This window comes from Stegostoma tigrinum, chromosome 29, assembly GCF_030684315.1.
Source record: "Stegostoma tigrinum isolate sSteTig4 chromosome 29, sSteTig4.hap1, whole genome shotgun sequence".
Lineage (NCBI taxonomy): Eukaryota > Metazoa > Chordata > Chondrichthyes > Orectolobiformes > Stegostomatidae > Stegostoma > Stegostoma tigrinum.
The window spans coordinates 3,806,794-3,826,342 of record NC_081382.1 but is presented as its reverse complement, the minus strand read 5'-3'; the positions used below and the strand labels follow the sequence as shown (position 1 = coordinate 3,826,342).

The 19,549-nt window shown below is 44.3% G+C and overlaps 1 protein-coding gene across 9 annotated transcripts in view; it reads left to right on the top strand.

Moving 5' to 3' along the window:
* The window catches only part of LOC125465399 (glutamate receptor ionotropic, NMDA 1), a 153,707-nt gene that overhangs the window by 19,306 nt on the left and 114,852 nt on the right, over window positions 1-19,549 (top strand). For all 9 annotated transcript variants that reach the window (XM_048558844.2, XM_048558846.2, XM_048558840.2 and 6 more), the window contains exon 3: window positions 3,144-3,320. In XM_048558844.2, coding sequence (XP_048414801.1) covers window positions 3,144-3,320 — 177 coding nt within the window. The remainder of the gene's footprint in view (window positions 1-3,143; window positions 3,321-19,549) is intronic.

Here is a 19,549-nt window from a genome sequence, read left to right as displayed (position 1 = left end):
AAGGTATTGCATTTTCATACAAGTTAGGACTTATACATTAATGGTTGGGCCATGGGTAGTGTTGTAGAACAGAAGGACCTATGGGTGCCGGTACATAATTCTTTGAAGTTTACCTCACATGCAGACAGAGTGGTTAAAAAGGCATTTAGCACGCTTGCCTTCATTGCTCAGCCCTTGAGTGTGGGAGTTGGGAAGTCATGTTGAGGCTACACAGGACATTGGTGAGGTCTCTTTTGGAATACTGCGTCTAGTTCCGGTCGCTCAGATATCAGAAGGATATTATTATTAAGGGGAGGGTTCAGAAGAGATTTAGCAGGGATGTTGCTGGGTACAGAAGGTTTAAGTTATAAAGAAAGGTTGGATAGGCTGGGTCTTGTTTTCACTGGAGCCTAGGAGGTTGAGAAGCAACCTTATAGAAGTTTGTAAAATAATGAGGGGTATAGATAGAATTAATGGTAGCTGCCTTTTTCCTGACATGTGGGATTTCAAAACTAGGGGACACACTTTTAAGGTGAGAGGAGAGAGATTTACAAAAGACACAAGGGACAAATGTTTCACAGAGAGGGTGATTCATGTGTGGAATGAACTTCCTGAGGAAGTGCAGGATGCAGGTACAATTACAATGTTCAAAAGACATTTAGATAAGTTCATGAATAGGAAGGGTTTGGAGGGATATGGGCTGGGAGCAGACAGGTGGGACTAGTTTAGTTTGGGATTATGTACAGCATTGACTGGTTGGACTGAAAGGTCTGTTTCTGTGCCGTATGGATCTCTGGTTATTATGTGATTTGTACGTATTCCTTCACACCATTGGGTAACAAAAGCCTATCAATTTCAGTTTTAACAACTGACTGAATAACAAGCACTGCATTTGTAAAGAGATTGCAAATTTCCTTCCAAATTTCATTCCTGAAAATTTGGACTCACTTTTAGACTCTGTCTCCTTTTCCTTGACTGTCCGTGAAGTGGGAATAGTCTCTCTGAGGATGTTGAGCTGCTGAAGCAAAGCTGACACATTGTTACCCTTTTGTATTCTAATCCCCTATATATTCCAATCACTTTGTTCATTTTCTTCTCTGCTTTTCCATCTGTTGTGGAGTGTAGACAAGTCAGAGATCAATAGGTTTGAAGTTACTAATAATAATAGCAAGGGGTATGTATAAGGTGCTGGAATTGAGATAGGTGATTAACCATAATGACACATTAGAATGGCAATGCAAACATGAGGTGCTGAATGGACTCCTTCTGTTTGTCTGTTTTATGTTTTAAATACTTTCTGGAAACCAGATAAATAAGATCCACACACATTCCTCACATTCTGCAAACAACTCCATCAGGCTCATCGGGAATCTGCCCTTTAAAAATCCCTGCTGACTATCACTCTCAGCTCATTCAGAGGCTGCGAAGTGAGTGGTGAGTAACTCCTGTTACTTAGGAGTGTGATGGAATACTCCCCACTTGCCTGGATGGGTGCAGCTCCAACAACACTCAAGAAGCTCCCCGGATGGGGAAGCCCATTTGACATTTGCTGTCTTTGCCACTGACACACAGTAACAACCGTGCATGCTGTAGATGCATTGCAGAAATTCACCAAAGAACCTTTGACAACACCTTTCAAGCCTCTACCACTCAGAAGGACAAGGGCAGCAGATACATGGGAGCACCACCCCATGCAAGTTCACCTCCAAGCCACTCGCCATCCTGACTTGGAAATACAGTGCCAGCCATTGTTGCTGGGTCAAAATCCTGCAACTTCCTCCCTAAGGGTATTGTGGGTCAACCTATAGCACATGGACTGCAGCAGTTCAAGAAGACAGCTCACCCCCACATTCTCCAGGGCAGCTGTGGGCAGGAAGCAACTTCTAGCTTTGACACCATGCCCACATCCTATGAAAGAATAAATAAAAGCAAGATATTAAGGAAACAGGTTATAAAAACCTTAAATAAAAGCCGAAAGAACTGCAGAAGCTGTAAATCAAGAACAAAAACAAAGTTGCTGGAAAAGCCCAGCAGGTCTGGCTGCATCTGTGAAGGGAAAAACAGAATTAACGTTTCGAATCCAGTTCTGAGGAAGGGTCACCGGACCCGAAACATTAAATCTGTTTTTCCCTTCACAGATGCTGCCAGACCTGTTGGGCATTTCCAGCAACTTTGTTTCTGTCATAAAAACATTGCTTAATTTTGCTTGAACATTAAAGATTGAGGGGTGAAGTTGCCGAATGGTTCAGGATGTTTAACAGATTCAGTATATTTATGCCTTCGGGAGTGAGTCTCAGAATGTGTGGATAGAACATGAATATTTGAGCAACTCATATGCACCCTCAGGAAGCACCTTTGCATACAAACAGTATTCACAATTAGGAATTCTCCCTGATAATATTGTGGGATAATTGGAGCTCTCAAGTTTGAGGTTGACAGATTTTTGATGAGTATACAGGCATATAATTGGGAAATGTTCCTCTGCAGAAATGGTGTTAGTGATGGTGCAGTTTGGCAAATTTTACAAGGAGGACAGAGAATGTGACTGCAGCTGCTGTGACCCTGGAGATACTGGACCCAGTGTTTGATGCTTGTGACGGGATCACCAGGTCAATGGGGAGGCCTATGTCAGCGTGACCCTGTTATGCCAGCAAGACTCTGTGGCTGACGGACGCTGTGACTGAGGGACCCTGTGTCTGGGGGACCTTGTGACTGAGGGACCCTGTATCAGGGGGACCCAGTGTCAGGGGGACCCAGTGTCAGGGGCCTCTGTGACTGAGGGACCCTGTGACTGAGGGACTCTGTGACTGAGGGACCCTGTGTCGGGGGACCCTGTGTCTGAGAGACCCGGTGTCTGAGGGACCCTGTGACTGAGGGACCCTGTGACTGAAGGACCCTGTGTCGGGGGACCCTGTGACTGAGGGACCCTGTGACTGAGGCACCCTGTGACTGAGGGACTCTGTGTCGGGGGACCCTGTGACTGAAGGAACCTGTGTCAAGGGGACCCTGTTATTGAGGGACCCTGTGTCAAGGGGAGTGCTGTGTCAGGGAGGACACTGTGCCTGGAAGGTCCTGTGTTGAGGGAACAGTGTGAGTGGAGATTGTGCCTGGGCAGTTTGATGTGATGTAGCCATTTGCTGACTGCCCCTGTGCTATTTCTACAGAGTATCCATCTATCTTTTCTCCGCACTGTGCCACCGTACTCCCATCAAGCACATGTCTGGTTTGAAATGATGAGGCGTTTCCGTTGGGGACACATCATTCTAGTGGTTAGTAATGACCATGAGGGCCGGGCAGCACAGAAGAAGCTGGAGACGCTCTTGGAAGAAAAGGAATCAAAGGTTAGTGCACGGCCTTTGTGTCACACCCCGACTGTTGTGTGTATCTGTAGATATCTGTATGTGAACACATTTTCTCTCCATTTTGAACATGGCTAACATTGCTTTAAGCATCTACGGTGTCTTGAGTGCTACCTGACAAAACTTGTATTTATCATTCCACGTGCTTCATCGTAGTCAAAATCTGCTACGTGTAATCAGCGACAGGATGAGAGCCGTATACTGGAGCTGTGCAAAAAAAAAACAACCTGCAGCTCTTCTTAAAGTCGGATCATAGCCATAACTTCCACAGACCTTAACTAATCATATGGCATCAGGATAATCCCACTGTCAACACATACTCTGCCAAGCATACCACTCAGTACAGGACATCTCCAACATGACCAGGGCACTGTATCTCTTTGTATTCTGTCTATTGTAATTCCCACTCCAAACCCAGTTAACAGGATGGTTGTGAGGGAATGGTTTTCATTAATAACGCGTAACCCCTGCCTGACCCATGACCTCTGCCAGTCCAACGTCTCCTGAAGCCTCCCACTGGTCCTTCCATTCATGGAATGTGGGGAATGAATGAATTCACCATTCCTGAACATTCCCGAAAGATCGTCAATTCATCCCTGGCCTATTTTAATGCTAAGCAGTATAGTAACAGCCATTGAAGAGCTGCTGAAACCCAGGAAAAATCATTGCAACATCAAGTGTGTGAAGCATGAATTAAATCATTAACATTCCCACTTCTGAATTTCTCTCGTCACTACGCAGCTCTCACATGTACTTCCTCTCTCCCAGTCCAGCTACCTCCCTCCCGCCATCTCTCCTGTAGCTCTGTCTCTCCTGTTCGTTTCTTTTCCTCACCTCCAACCTCTCACCATTGTCATTTTTTTCACAGAGGGCAAGGCTCACTTGTGTTCCTTTTTTCAACTGACTGTCTCATTCAATTGATTGCAAACCATTAATTCTGGGTAAACAAGTGGGGGGAATAAAACCTCACTGGTCAAAGGATTAATTAGAGCTGGGTAAGAGAGGACTAAAACAGTTTGCTTAGCATGGAAAGGCCTGCCAGAGCTAAGGTTTGTGTTCCTTCTCCTAGCGACTTGTTAGGGTTAGTGCTCTGCCAGGCAGAGTGAGCAGTCAGTATTCTGCTTAGTTTAGGAGGTAATGGTCTGGCAAAGGTCTTGGTTGATGTTTCAGCTGGATTGGGGTTCAGTTATCTGTCTACCAGATGGATTGGTTATCATTCTGGGTCAATGATTGCTAATCCAGTTGGACTGGTAGTTAACCTTTCAACAGCGTTTGGAGATGCTGGGTGGCTCGCTCGGAGATTTCTGTCATTGCTGTTTCGAGATTGGATGGGGTGAGCAAATAATTGCTAAACTGGAGTGAGGGGGCCAGGATCCACATAGAGTCAGGATTTAGTGTCCAGTTAGAGTGAAGGTCAGTGATGTGAATTGAGTCAGTGAGGTGTGAGTGATCTGGGTGGATTGAGGGATTAGTGATCCAAAAGGACTGAGGGGTCAGTGGTGAGAAACAGAGTGAAGGGTCAGAGATGTGAGTAGAATGAGCGGTCAGTGTCTGGTTGGTGTGAGTGTTCAGTGGTCTGTTAGGGTAAGGGGCGTCAGCGGTTAGGATGGAGTGAGGTTCTGTCTCTGATCGGGGTGAAATGTCAGTGTACTGTTACAATGACAGGTGAGTGTCCTTTTGGAACAAAAGGTCAGTGATCAGGTCTGAATATGGAATCGGTAATGTGGATTGGGTCGGGGGGTGCGGTCAGTGATCCGGTCTGCGTGTGCAATCGGTAATGTGGATTGAGTGAGGGGTCAGTGATCAGGATTGAGTATGGAATCGGTAATGTGGATTGAGTGAGGGGTCAGTGATCAGGTCTGAGTGTAGAATTTGTAATGTGGATTGAGTGGGGGGGGGGGTCAGTGATCCGGTTTGAGTGTGGAATCGTTAATGTGGTTTGAGTGGGGGGTCAGTGATCTGGATTGAGTGTGGAATCGGTAATGTGGATTGCGTGAGGGGTCAGTGATCAGGATTGAGTATGGAATCGGTAATGTGGATTGAGTGAGGCGTCAGTGATCAGGTCTGAGTGTGGAATCGGTAATGTGGATTGAGTGGGGGGTCCGTGATCTGGATTGAGTGTGGAATCGGTAATGTGGATTGAGTGGGGGGTCCGTGATCTGGATTGAGTGTGGAATCGGTAATGTGGATTGAGTGGGGGGGGGGGGGGGGGGGGGGGGGGTGCGGTCAGCAATCAGGTCTGAGTAGGAGGTTGCTTATCCTTTTTTAATGATTATCATGAACTCATTGCTAATTGTCAGGAAAAATCTATCTGGTTCCCTAATGTCCTATAGGGAAGGAAACTGCCATCCTTACCCAGACTAGCCTGCATGTGACTCCCTCTGGGCAATTAGGGATGGGCAATATGTGGTTCATAGCCAGCGGTGCCCTCGTCCCATGAATGAATTTTTAAAAAACCCTGCTGTGGTAGGTAGCCCATATCCAGATGTGTTTTGGTCTCCCTGGTACAATGTGATGGATGTGTTAATGATCACGACAGAATGACAGCCTGGTTCATAAGGACAGAAGAAATCAGAGCCAAAGTAACTCTCCACACTCAAGCTTTCTCCACTATTCAATACTATCATTGCTGATTTTTAAAATGCTGTTCTCCCTCCCTAGCCAATTGTCATATTTCCTGATTCCCCAATTATTCTCAAATCTGAATATATTCAAAGACCACAATTTATGGGGTGAAAACTTCACAGATATTTGAAAGATGAAATTTCTCATCAATTCGACTCCATTTCCTCAGAGCGTTCTCCTCCCTCAACCGCAGCACCCCCCCCCCCCCAACTGCTACCCCACTCCCACACCCCATGTGGGTGAAATACAAGCAAAAAGTACTAGAGAAACTCAGCAGCTCTAGCAGTATCTGTGGAGAGAGAAACAGAGTTAATGTTTTGAGTCCAGGATGCTGTATCTATTTTTATTAAGCCATTCAAAACCTTCCATGTTTCAATGAGATCATTTCCCTTACAAACAGCAGAGAACATTGGTCCACTGTACTCGACTCACAATACAGGGTTAACTTTCATTCCAGAAACTAACTGAGTGAATCTTCACTGGACTGCCTTAAAGGCAACTATATCTTTCACAATAAAAACAAACAAAAAATGCTGAACATCCACACCAAATCAGCTAGTGCCTGATATTATTTCCATTACTTACGTTTCTCTCTCCACAGATTCTTACTGAGATGCTGAGATTTTCCAGCATGTTCAATTTTTTATCATAAAGCTTCCAACATTTGCAGTAAGTTGCTGAGCTATACATAGTCTTACATAGTTGGGGAGATAAAGACCATACACACTATTTCAAGTTTGGTCTCATTAAAACCCTACATGATTGTTCCTGGTTAAAATTATTCTAATTTTCTATTCTTACTTTCGAAGGTGAATAACTGTTCACTTTTCCACATTAAGCTTCATTGGCCAACTTATTACTTGCTTACTCAACTTGGCTATGCCTCTTTGCAGCCTCTTTATACCTTCCTCACCTCACAGTTTTGTGCCCCACCTAATTTTATACGCCATGAAATTTGAGTACATTTAAGTCATTCATATAGATCGAAAATAACTGAGGCCCTAGCGTTGTCCTTGAGCAGTCCACTCATATCAACTTGTCACCTTGAAAATGCCTCTACCCCCTGCTTCCTGTCTGTTAACAAAATCTCTGTCCACTATTGCCTCAACTCTATTAACTCTTATCTTATTCAATACATTTGTACATGGAACCTATAGAGAGCCTCTGAAAAGCCTGCATATGCTACATCTACTAACTCCCCCTTATCCACTCTAGTAAACCACAAACACTCTTATGAATTTTTCAGATATGTTTACCATCTTGTAAAAGCACACTGGTGGTGTTGTTATCCGTTATCAGTTCCCAAGTGCATAGATAACACTTCCTCAGTAGTAAATCTCAGGACTTTCTTACTTTACAAAAGTGGAAAGAACTGCAGATGCTGCAAGTCAGAAACAAAAACTGAAGTTGCTGGAAAAGCTCAGCAGGTCTGGCAGGTCTGTGAAGAAAAATCAGAGTTAATGTTTTGGGTCCAGTGATCATTCCTCAGAACAGAGGAGAGGTCCCCGTACCCAAAACGTTAATTTTGACTCCTCTTTACAGATGCTGCCAGACCTGCGGAGCATTGCATGCAAATTCTGTTTTTCGCCCAGGATTTTCCTGACTGATATCAGTCTGGCAGTTTTTTGTTTCTTCCTCACTTCTTTCTTGAATAACAATGTAACAAGTTGTTTGATGTTTTTATGGTAGAGTGGTAACATCAAGAATGTTTACAATTACATCATTTGATTCTGGAAAGGGCAATTGTTCCCTTTAAATTGTTTTTTACGAAGAACCGTGAACCTTGAGAGTTTGGGAAGTGTGCTCTGACCTGTCATCTCAAGGAATGACTTGAACAAGAAGTTTGTACATAGTGAAGGATCTTACTGCTGATTGGATTGAAATGGTTCAGAGCATGTTACCTTTCTTGCTGATGATTGGTTGGCTGTACACAGTAGTTACCTGAAATGCTGAGACCAGTTTGTTATTTCAAGGAATACTTCTGTGGTAACACCTTTCTTCAGAGAAAATTGTACAGGATATAACTGTAAATATTCTTAAACAATGTTAGTTTTGCTACGTTTGCTCATTTCCAATCTGTGGGGATATTTTTTGCAATGTAAGGAGTTTTGAAACATCACAATGATGGTTTCCACTACTTTTGCAGCTTCAAATGTATGATGGAGTCTGTCAGGCCCAGATGATTTGTTGGGTTTTAGTCCCATTGTGGGGAGGGTTTCTGAGGTACATTTTTTTTCTGCTGATTTTGATTACTTCAAGTAGTTAAGCCATTTGTTCCCCAGTATTTCAAGTATGTGTTTTGTGTCTTCTTTCACAAAGTCAGACACAAAGTATTTATTTAACATTTCTGCTATTTCTGTGCTCCCTATTAGTAATTTGTCTTACCTCAGTCTCTTTTTCAGTTGTCTTCCCTTTTATTGACTCATCAAGGCTTTTATAAATTTCTTTTGTATTTCTTGCTAGTTTACTCTTTTTTTAACATTAACTTTTGCATCGAACTCTGCTAGTTTCTGAAAGTCTTCAGGCTTCCTATTGTTCATGGCAATAATATAAGTTTCTTTTTCTTTAATCCATTTCTATTCTAGCTTCTTACATGAGCCGTAGATTATGTTTCAATGGAACTTTTACTCGTGAAAATGCTTTTTAATTCAGATATTTGCGTAGTGCTGAAAGAAAAACATACTGTTGATGCTTTTTATCTTGCACGCATCAGAGATAGAAAAATCACCCAATTTTAAAAGGAATAATAATTTGTACACAATTTATAGGTGACTGTCAGTTGGGTTTACAGAGGACTTGCTTACGCTCACTAGAAACTACAAATTAAACAAACATTGGGTAAAGCTTTGCTCTATGATGCATCTTCCATTCGCCGTGGTAGTGCCTTGACTAATCAGAGTTCACTTGTTAACCTATCAGGATTGTGTTTCACGTGTTGTATATTTTGTTGCTTCCTTTGAAATTGGGTATTTGTGAATTAGTCTTGATGAGTGCAAGAGGAACAGCTTTAACGGTATATCTCTTTCTTGAATGATTTCTTCTTATTATCCTCCTTATTGTTTAATCTATACCTACAATCAGCCTCAACCAACTTGCCACTCACACCCAGGTAACTGGCTTTATCTAAGTTTAAGATTCTTAAGAAATTTTGCCATATTATAATCACTGTGCTTGATTGGATCCTTTGGCTGTGAAATTACTGACCAATTCTAGGTCATCACACGATCCAAGATCTAAAAGACCTTTACCCCAGATTAGTATCATAATGTATTGATTTGGGAAACTGCCTCAGATGCATTTGATGAACTTGATTGACAGACCTCTTTTTCTAGTTTGTTTGGTCCATTTGGTACGAAGACAAAGATTTGTGTGAGTGAGTGTTGCTGAACCAGATGGAGCGACGGCCCAATGATATGGATGTAGTGAAAGGTCAGTGATATGGCTGGAGTTGGCAGATGGTTGTGAAGTGGCTGGTTTCACTGGGATTCATCTGAGTTGAGTTGCTGATCCAAATGGAAATTGTGGCCAATGATCTGATTAAGATGTATAAAGCCATGTTCCAATTGGTTGGTTATGTAAGCTATTTGGGTAGATCAAGACAATAGCTAATGGGCCAGTGATCTGGACAGAGTGACATAAGTAAGATGTTTGGTGGGAGTTGTTACATATTGGATGGAGTAGGGAGTCAATACATCCAGCAGTTATTGCCTAGCAATTGAAAAAATTTAGATTTAGTGATGTAACTCATAGAGCCATACGGGATGGAAACAGACCCTTCATTCTGACTCGTCGATGCTGACCAGGTTTCTCAAACTAAACTAGCCCCACTTTCCTGTCGTTAGCCGATTTCCCTCTAAACCTCTTCTATTCATGTACCTGTCCAAATGTCTTTTAAATGTTTTAACTGTACCTACATCTACAACTTCCTCTGGCAGTTCATTCCACGTGTGAACCACCTTCTGTGTGAAAAAGTTGCCCCTCAGCTCCCTTTTAAATCTTTCTCCTCTGACCTTAAACCTATGCCTCCCACCAAGTTTTGAATTCATCCACCCTTGGGAAAAGAACCTTCTATTCACCTTATTTGTGCCCCTCATAATTTTATAAACCTCTATAATGCCATGCCTCAACCTCCCGCGCACCAGTGCAAAAAGTCCCATCCTGCCTTTATAACTGAAACCCACCATTCCTGGCAACATCCTTGTCAATTTTTTTCTGAACCCTCTCCAGTTTCAGGATATTCTTCCTGTAGCAGGGCAATCAGAACTGCCCCATAGTACGGAAAGTGTCATGGTTGTCCTCCTGGATCTGACTCCTAAAATAGCAATAGGAGAACGGCATTCTGCTCCTTAACCATGTTCAGGCAATGCGTAGGATTGTGGTTTATTGGTACATTATGCCATTTTTGTTGTTGTTGTTTGTTCCGTATTTCATGATATCTGTAATAATAAAAAATGTACTGTCCTACAAATCTGAAATTGGTGAATGCGGGTGCTTGGTGAGGAAGGAGGGAGGCGATCCTTTCTTTCTCCAACCCTGTCTGCCTTCAGGAGAGAGGGAGTTGAAAACTGCATGAGCAGGCACAGACAGCCAGTGAGGGAGCAGCTGTATGCACTGAAAGCTGGGAAAGAAACTGACGGGTGGCTAACTGGCGAACGTTCTCTTACTCTAATTTTGCCGAAAGGTAAGGAAATAGGGACAGTACAAGGGCCAACATCTTCAATAGGGTGGCACAATTAATCCAGCAAAATCTAGATATTGATTCAATTCCCTGCAGTGTGGAAACAGGCCCTTCGGCCCAACAAGTCCACGCTGCCCCTTGGACCATCCCACCCAGACCCATCCTCCATAACCCACACATCCCTGAACACTACGGGCAATTTAGTGTGGCCAATCCACCTAGCCTGCACATCTTTGGACTGTGGGAGGAAACCGGACCACCCGGAGGAAACCCACGCAGACACAGGGAGAATGTGCAAACTCCACACAGACAGTCGCCCGAGGCTGGAATTGAACCTGGGTCCCTGGCGCTGTGAGGCTGCAGTGCTAACCACTGAGCCACCGTGCTGCACCAACTGGGTAAAGAAAAACAGGGAGGCTTATGGCAGATATGAAGGGCTCAGAGCAGGAAACATCCTACAGAATTACAGAATGTGCAAGAGGGAACTTAAAAAGGAAATTAGGAGAGCAAACGGGGCATGAAGAGATAATGGCAGGAAAATCCTAAGTTGCTTTACAAGTACATTGAGGGTAAAAGGATAACTAGGGACAGAGTTTGGCTCATTAAGGACTGTGGTGATAATTTGTGCATTAAGCCAAAAAACATAGAGTTCCAAATGAATATTTTGTGCCCTGGTTCGCCAATGAGAGGACTGATGTGGGGATAGAAATCAGGGAGAAGCACTGTGATATACCTGAAGAAATTAGCATAGCCAGAGAGGAGATTCTGAGTAGTCTGGCAGGCTTAAATGTTGATAATGTCCACAACTGGATAAAATGTATTCCAGGCTGTTGAGTGAGACATGGAAGGAAATAGCAGGGGTTACTAGCAATAATTTTGAATTCCTCTGACCACAGGAGAGGTGCCAAATGTCTGGAAGACGGCCAATATAGTACTGTTATTCAAAAAGGGAGCAAAGCATAAACCAGTCTAACCTTGGTGATAGGGAAACTATTGAAAGCAGTTCTGAGTAACAGAATAAATCTGCATTTGGAGAGGCAGGGATCGATTAAGAACAGTCAGCATGGTTTTGTTAAGGGCAGGTCGTATATAATTAACTTGATTGAATTTTCACAGAGGTGACCAAGTGTGTAGATGGGGGCAACACATTCAAAGTAGCCTACTTGGACTTCATCAAGCCTTTTGATAAGGCCCCACGTAGGAAACTGACAGCAAAATAGGATCCAAGAAAATTTGGCAGATTGGATCCAGAATTGGCTGAGAAGCAGGAAGCAGAGGGTGATGGTCGAAGAGTATTTTAGTGACTGGAAGCCTATAACCAGTGGGGTCCCACAACAATCAGTGTCACTGCCTTGAAGTTTATGGATGATATGAAATTTATGGGGTAGTAATTAGTGAGGAGGATATAGCCAGGCCGGCCCGACAGCTGATAAATGTCAAATGGAATTCAATCCAAATAAGTGTGAGGTGGTGCACTTGGGCAGGACAAACAAGGCAAGGGAGTACGTGGTGAACAGGAGGACTCTACAGGAAGGACCGAATGTCAGAGGGACCTTTGTGTGCCAGGACACTGGTTCCTTAAGGTATCAGGACAGGTAGATAAAGCATAAGAAGGCATATGGAGTACCTCCTATTATTAATCAAAGCATCGAGTTTAAGAGCAGGGAGGTTATGATGGAACTGCATAAAACATTAGTTGGGCTACAGCTAGAGTTTTGTGTGCAGCTCTGTAATCCACATTAAAGCAGAGATGTGATTGCAGAAGAGATTTACCAGGATATTGCCTGGGCTGGAGAGTTTCAGTTGTGGAAAGAGATTGGACAGACTGGGGTTGTTTTCCTTACAGCAAAGTAGGGACATGACTGAAATGTGTGAAATTATGAAGTGTATAGATAGTCTAGAAAGGAAGTAATGTTTCCCGTTGATGAAGGGATCAGTGACTGGGGCATAGATTTAAGGTAAGGGGCAGGAGGTTTAGAGGCGATATGAGGAAAACCTTTTTCACCCAGAGAGTCATGGCAATCAGGAACTCACTGACTGTGAAGATGGTAGAGGCAGAAACCCTCATAACATATAAGAAATATTTGGATGTGTACTTGCGATACCAAGGCACACAGGCTACGGGCCAGGACTTTATACCGTTTGGCAGGTCTTCTTGGCCAAGTGGGAAGTGCGTTTGGTACTATGTGGGGAGTCTTGAATGTACTGTGTGTCCAAGATGAACACATCTGCAGGATATGTCACAGGCTACAGATGCTTGCTGAGGAGAATCAGTCAGGTAGTACATGACCCCTGATTGATCTGTTTTGCTCATTAGTTTTCCATTTTGGATACTGATGAGGACATTGACATCTAGGAGGAGTGCAGCCAGAACTAAATCCTTGACACCACAGGCACTTAGCTGTACAAGAAAGGAGGAAGGTAAATGGAACAGCAATAGTGATAGGGAACTGGATAGTCAGGGGATCCAACAGGCATTTATGTGGCAGTGAACATGACTCCAGGATGGCCTGCTGTGTTCATCCAGCTCTACACCTTGTTATCCAGGACAGTGTGTTGCCTCCCTGGTGCCAGAGTCAGGAATGTCACAGAGCAGCACCTATCCTGCATATCCCTGAACACTACGGGCATTTTAGCATGGTCAATCCACCTAGGTTGCACATCTTAGGACTGAGAAAAGCAGGCCATCTGGAGGAAACACACGCAGACACGGGGAGAATGTACAAACTCCACGCAGGCTGGAATTGAACCCAGGTCCCTAGTGCTGTGAGGCAGCAGTGCTAACCCCTGAGCCACTGGGCTGCCCAGATTGTCCCCTAACAGTCACCAAACAGTAGTTAATGTGAGGCTTGGTGTTAAATCAGGAGATCAGGGAATGGTTAATATAGTATCCAGAGGTGACTTTAATTTGCATATAGACTTGGTAAATCTCATGAGAGCTGAAGCTGTGGCAGATGAGTTGGTGAGGTTTTGGACTGTCATAGGGATGGTTTTCATTTGTGGTATGCTGAGGAACTGACAAGAGAACAGGATATTTTAGATCAAGTATGATGTAATGAAAAGGGCTCATTAATAATCTTGTTTATTATTGAAGAACCTTTGGAATGAGTGACCACGATATGATAGAATTTTACATTAAGTTTGAAAGTGAAGTGGCTCACTCTGAAACCAGGATAGTAACTTTTGAAACAAAGCAAATTGTGAAGCTACAACAGGTACGTTCCTTCAAAGCACAAAAAGCCAAACGAAGTCAGTCAGGTGTGGCTAAAAAAAGAAGTTAAGAACTGTGTAAATTTAAAAGAAAAAGGTTTTTGAATGTTGCCAGATAAAGTAGGAATACTGTGGATTGAGAGAATTTGAGAATACAGCAAAGGTCAACCAAGAAACTAAGAATGGAAAGGAGAATAAAATGTAAACGTAAACTAACAAAACATGTAAGTATGGGACAATGAAAGATTCTATAAGTACATAAAAAGGAAACATATGACCAAGACAAATTTTGTTATTTACTTGTGAGTCATGGATGTCATTGGCTGTGAGCTTTGGCAGTAAGGCCACAAGGAGTAGTGAGAGTAGAGCGCGGAGAATTCCCAGAAGCAGACAGACTGGACGTGCAGCACTTTCAACAAAATTGAAGTGTGATGTTACGAGAGAGCAGATATGTAATTGGTGGGTATTTCCCTCTTGCCTTTTTGGGGTAATTCTAATCTATATTGGCAGGGGATGGGATCCTGATAAATAGTTCAGAGGGGAAGAGGAATCTGAAGTTAAAATAATAGTAACTGAGTCTGCCAGGCAGAAGAAACATAGGCTAGATAAGAAAAAGTGAGTTTACCGAGACTGAAAGGAATAAACTTTAATGCAAAAAGACAGACAAGCTGAGGCCAGAGGTAGGCTTGTGGGAGTATGACATCTTCGCTATGGCCAAGACTTGGTTGAAGGAGGAGATATGGGGAGAAGTAAAAATACAAATGGGGCAAACGCACTAGTACTATAGGCTCCCAGACAGTGACGGAGAGATGCAGGATCAAATTGGATTTTAGTGAGGCTTTCAACAAGATCCCTCATGGTAAATTCATCCAGAAGCTTAAAATGCATGGGATCCACATGACTTGGTCAAGTGAATTCAGAAATGGCTTGTAAACAGAAGACAGAGGGTGGTGGCTGAAAGATGTTTTTCAGGCTGGAGGTCCATGACTAGTGGTGTACCTCAGGGATCCATGCTGGGACCTCTGCTGTTTGTGATATATATAAATGACTTAAATGAAAATGTAGATGGACGGGGGAGGTTAGTGAGTTTGCAGACGATACAAAGGTTGGTTGAGTTGTGCGTAGTGCAGAAGGTTGTCAAAGGATACAGCAGGATATAGATCAGTTGAAGATACAGGCGGCGAAATGGCAGATGGAGTTTAATCCGGGTAAGTGTGAGGTGCTGCACTTTGGGAGATCAAATGTTCAGGAAAAGTACACAGTTAATGGTAGGACCCTGAACAGCATCGATGTGCAGAAGGATCTTTAGATTGAAGTTCATAGCACCCTGAAAGTGGCCACACAAGAGAATGGGGTGGTAAAGAAGGCATATGGCATGCTTGCCTTTATAGGTCGGGGAATTGAGTACAAGAGTCAGGATGTCATGATGCAGGTTTATAAAACTTTGGTTAGGCCGCACTTAGAATATTGCATTCAATTCTGGCCGCCTCATCACAGGAAGGATATGGAGGCTTTGGAGAAGGTGTAGAAGAGGTTTACCAGGATGCTGCCTGGATTAGAGGGTATGTGCTATAAGGACAGGCTAGAAATACTTGTGTTTTTTTCTCTTGAGCAGCGCAAGCTGAGGTGAGACTTGATCGAAATTGATAAAATTACGAGATGCATAGATAGGGTTGATGGTCAGAATCTTTTTCCCAGAGTTGAGATGGCTAATACTAGAGGGCATGCATTTAAGGTTAGGAGGGATGCTTTTTGCAGAGTGATAGGAGTCTGGAATGCACTGCCAGGAGGTGGTGTTGAAGGCAGATATGATAAAGGTATTTGAGAGACTTTTACATAAGCACATGAATATGCAAGGAATGGAGGGATACGGGCCAAGGGCAGGCAAAACGGATTAGTTTAATTAAGCATCACGTTTGGAACAGTATTGTGGCGCAACGGGCCCGTTCTTGCACTGTACAGTTCTATGTTCGAGAAGAATGTCACCACACTTCAGAGAACTGTAATAATAGGAAGGTAGTAATAAAAAGGGATTTTAGTACCAAGATATTAGCTGGCCTAGTTTTAGGTCAGGACGGTGCAAATTCTTAACCTGCATCCACGAGCACCTTTTTTACAGAATGTAGAAAACCAACAAGGGTTGTGTGGGCTGGTGGCGGGGGAGGGGAGTGCCGTTGGAGGGAAGAGGGGGGAAATGTTCGGGATATAATATCAGAATTGTCCCTGGGCTGGTACTTTTCATTCATTCAGGAGATGTTGGTTTCACTGGCTGTCCAGCATTCATTGCCCATCCCTAATTGCCCCTTGAGAAGGAGCTTTCTTAACTGCTGCAGCCCACGTGCTGTAAGTGGACCTACAGTGCCCTTAAAGAGGGAATTCCTGGGCTTTGACCCAATGAAAGTGAAGAAACGGAGATATATTTACAAGTTAGGATGCTGATTGGCTTGGAGGGGAACTCGCAGGGGATGATGTTCCCGTTTATTGCCTGCCCTTGTCCTTCTAGATGGACGTCATTGTGGGTTTGGCAGGTGCTGTCTAAAGATCTTTGGTGAATTTCTGCAGTGCGTCTTGCTAGTGAGTGTCCCGTGTGGACTGGCTGCAGCCACTTGCAGATAAAACATTATCAGAGCAGTTGGATACATTCATGGAGAAAACAGGAAGAGTACAGGGCAAATATGTTCCTGTAAAGACAAATGGCAGGACCAAGATTGGAGAACCTTTGGTGTTAAGGGACAGAAAGTTTGGGATTAAAGGAAAAAAGAAGTTATTGCAGTTACTAAGGGCTGAGTATAGCACAATAGTGTAGGTTAGATGGGCTTCAGATCGGTATGACAGGTCAGCACAACATCGAGGGCCGAAGGGCCTGTACTGTGCTGTAATGTTCTATGTTCTATGTTCAGTCGATAGAGGAGCATCAAAAAATGCAGGGAGGACTGAAAAAGGAAAGCAAAGAGATTGCATGAGGAAACATTGGTGTGTGGAATAATAGTACGCCCAAAGGGTTTGTTTTAAATATATAAAGAGCAAGAGAATAACTAGAGAAAGAGTAGTGCTCATCAGTGACCATAGCGGTAATCTGTAGGTGCAGCTAGAAGATGTGGGCACAGCTTGATGAACACTTCACATCAGTCTTCACAATGGAAAACAACGATGCAGATACACATATCGGGATGGGGATCTGTGAAATACTAGAAGAGATTAGCATAGAGACAGTGAAAAAGGAAACACTAGCAGGTTTAGCAGCCTTAAAAATGGATTAATCCAGAATTGTGGATGAGGTACACTCCGGGCTGTTGAGGGAACAGTAATTTCCAAATCCTTTCTGGCCATTGATGAGGTGCCAGAAGACCTGAGGGCTGTTTACAGTACCATATTGTTTAAGAAGGCAGGAAGGGGCAGACCAGCCTTCTAACCTCGACTGAGGAAGTTACTACAAAGAATTGTGAGACAGAATATATCTGCATTTTGAGAGACAGGACTGATCAGCAATAATCAACATGGATTTGTTAAGGGAAGGTCATGTTTGACAAGAGATAATGGGAACTGCAGATGCTGGAGAATTCAAGAGAATAAAATGTGAGGCTGGATGAACACAGCAGGCCAAGCAGCATCTCAGGAGCACAAAAGCTGACGTTTCGGGCCTAGACCCTTCATCAGAGAGCTGATTTATTTCAGAACCCTCTCCCCCTCCCCCTTTTCTGATGAAGGGTCTAGGCCCGAAACGTCAGCTTTTGTGCTCCTGAGATGCTGCTTGGCCTGCTGTGTTCATCCAGCCTCACATTTTATTGTCATGTTTGACAAGTTTGCTCAATTTGTTTTTAAAGAGGTTACTAGGAGTGTTAATAGTATGTGTACTTGATGTAGTCTACATGGATTTTAGAAAGGCTTTTGGCAAGGTAAGAAAGTAAGAACCCGTAGGATCTAAGACAAAACAGCATGTTGGATCCACATGGGCTGAGAGGCAGGAAACAGAGGAAGTTCATCAGCAGATGTTGCTATAGCTGGGAAATTTGTTGGCAATGGAGATTCACTGTTATTCTATTGGTGCTTTTATAATTAGGACTTAAATGTAGGGTGGTATAATCAAACATAATGGGAACTGCTAGAGAATCCGAGATAACAAGATGTGGGGCTGGATGAACACAGCAGGCCAAGCAGCATCTTAGGAGCGCAAAAGCTGATGTTTCGGTCCTAAACCCTGCATCAGAAAAGGGGGAGGGGGAGAGGGTTCTGAAATAAATAGAAGAGAGGGGGAGGCGGATCGAAGATGGATAGAGGAAAAGATAGGTGGAGAGGAGACAGACAAGCCAAAGGGGCAGGGATGGAGCCTGTAGAGGTGATTATAGTGGGGAGGTAGGGAGGGGATAGGTCAGTCCGGGGAAGACGGACAGGTCAAGGGGGCGGGATGAGGTTAGTAGGTAGGATATGGAGGTGCGGCTTGAGGTGGGAGGACGGGATAGGTGAGACGAAGAACAGGTTAGGGAGGCGGGGATGAGCTGGGCTGGATTTGGAATGCGTTGGGGGGAGGGGAGATTTTGAAGCTGGTGAAATCCACATTGATACCATTAGGCTGCAGGGTTCCCAAGCGGAATATGAGATGCTGTTCCTGCAATCTTCGAATGGCATTGTTGTGGCACTGCAGGAGGCCCAGGATGGACATGTCGTCCAAGGAGTGGGAGGGGGGACTTGAAATGGTTCGCGACTGGGAGGTGCAGCTGTTTAATGCTATCTGAGCGTAGGTGTTCTGCAGAGCGGTCCTCAAGCCTCCACTTGGTTTCCCCAATGTAGAGGAAGCCATAACGGGTACAGCGGATGCAGTATGTGGGTGAAGGAGGAGGTGTGGGGGCAAGTGTAGCACTTCCTGCGGTTGCAGGGGAAAGTGCCGGGTGTGTTGGGGTTAGAGGGGAGTGTGGAGCAGAATTGGGAGTCCTGGAGAGAGTAGTCCCTCTGGAAAGCAGACAAGGGTGGGGATGGAAAAATGTCTTTGGTGGTGGGGTTGGATTGTAGATGGCGGAAGTGTCGGAGGATGATGGGGTTGGTGGGGTGGAATGTGAGGGTGGGGGGGGGTATTCACTTTTGGCGGTTATTGCAGGGACAGGGTGTGAGGGATGAGTTGTGGGGGGCAGGAGCAGGTGGAGACATTGGGTTGACCAGGGCAGGTGGAATTTCACAATCTTCAAAATCTCCCCACCCACTACTGCATCCCAAAACCAGCCCAGCTCATCCCTGCCTCCCTAACCTGTTCTTCCTCTCACCTATTTCCTCCTCCCACCTCAAGCCGCACCTCCATTTCCTACCTACTAACCTCATCCCGCCCCCTCGACCTGTCCATCCTCCCCAAACTGACCTATCCCCTCCCTACCTGCCCACCTATACTCACCTCTTCAGACTCCATCCCCGCCCCTTTAACTTGTCTGTCTGCTGTCCACCTATCTTCTCCTCTATCCATCTTCGATCCGCCTCCCCCTCTCTTCTATTTATTTCAGAACCCTCGCCCCATCCCCCATTTCTGATGAAGGGTCTAGGCCCGAAACGTCTCCTAAGATCCTGCTTGGCCTGGTGGTATGATCAAGAAGCTCACAGGTGAGATGAAAATTAGTCAGTGGTAAATTTTGAGGAAGGTAGCTGTAAATTGCAGGAGAATGTCAACAGACCGACTAGAGCAGTGGTAATCTGAATTTAACCTGAAGAAGTCTGA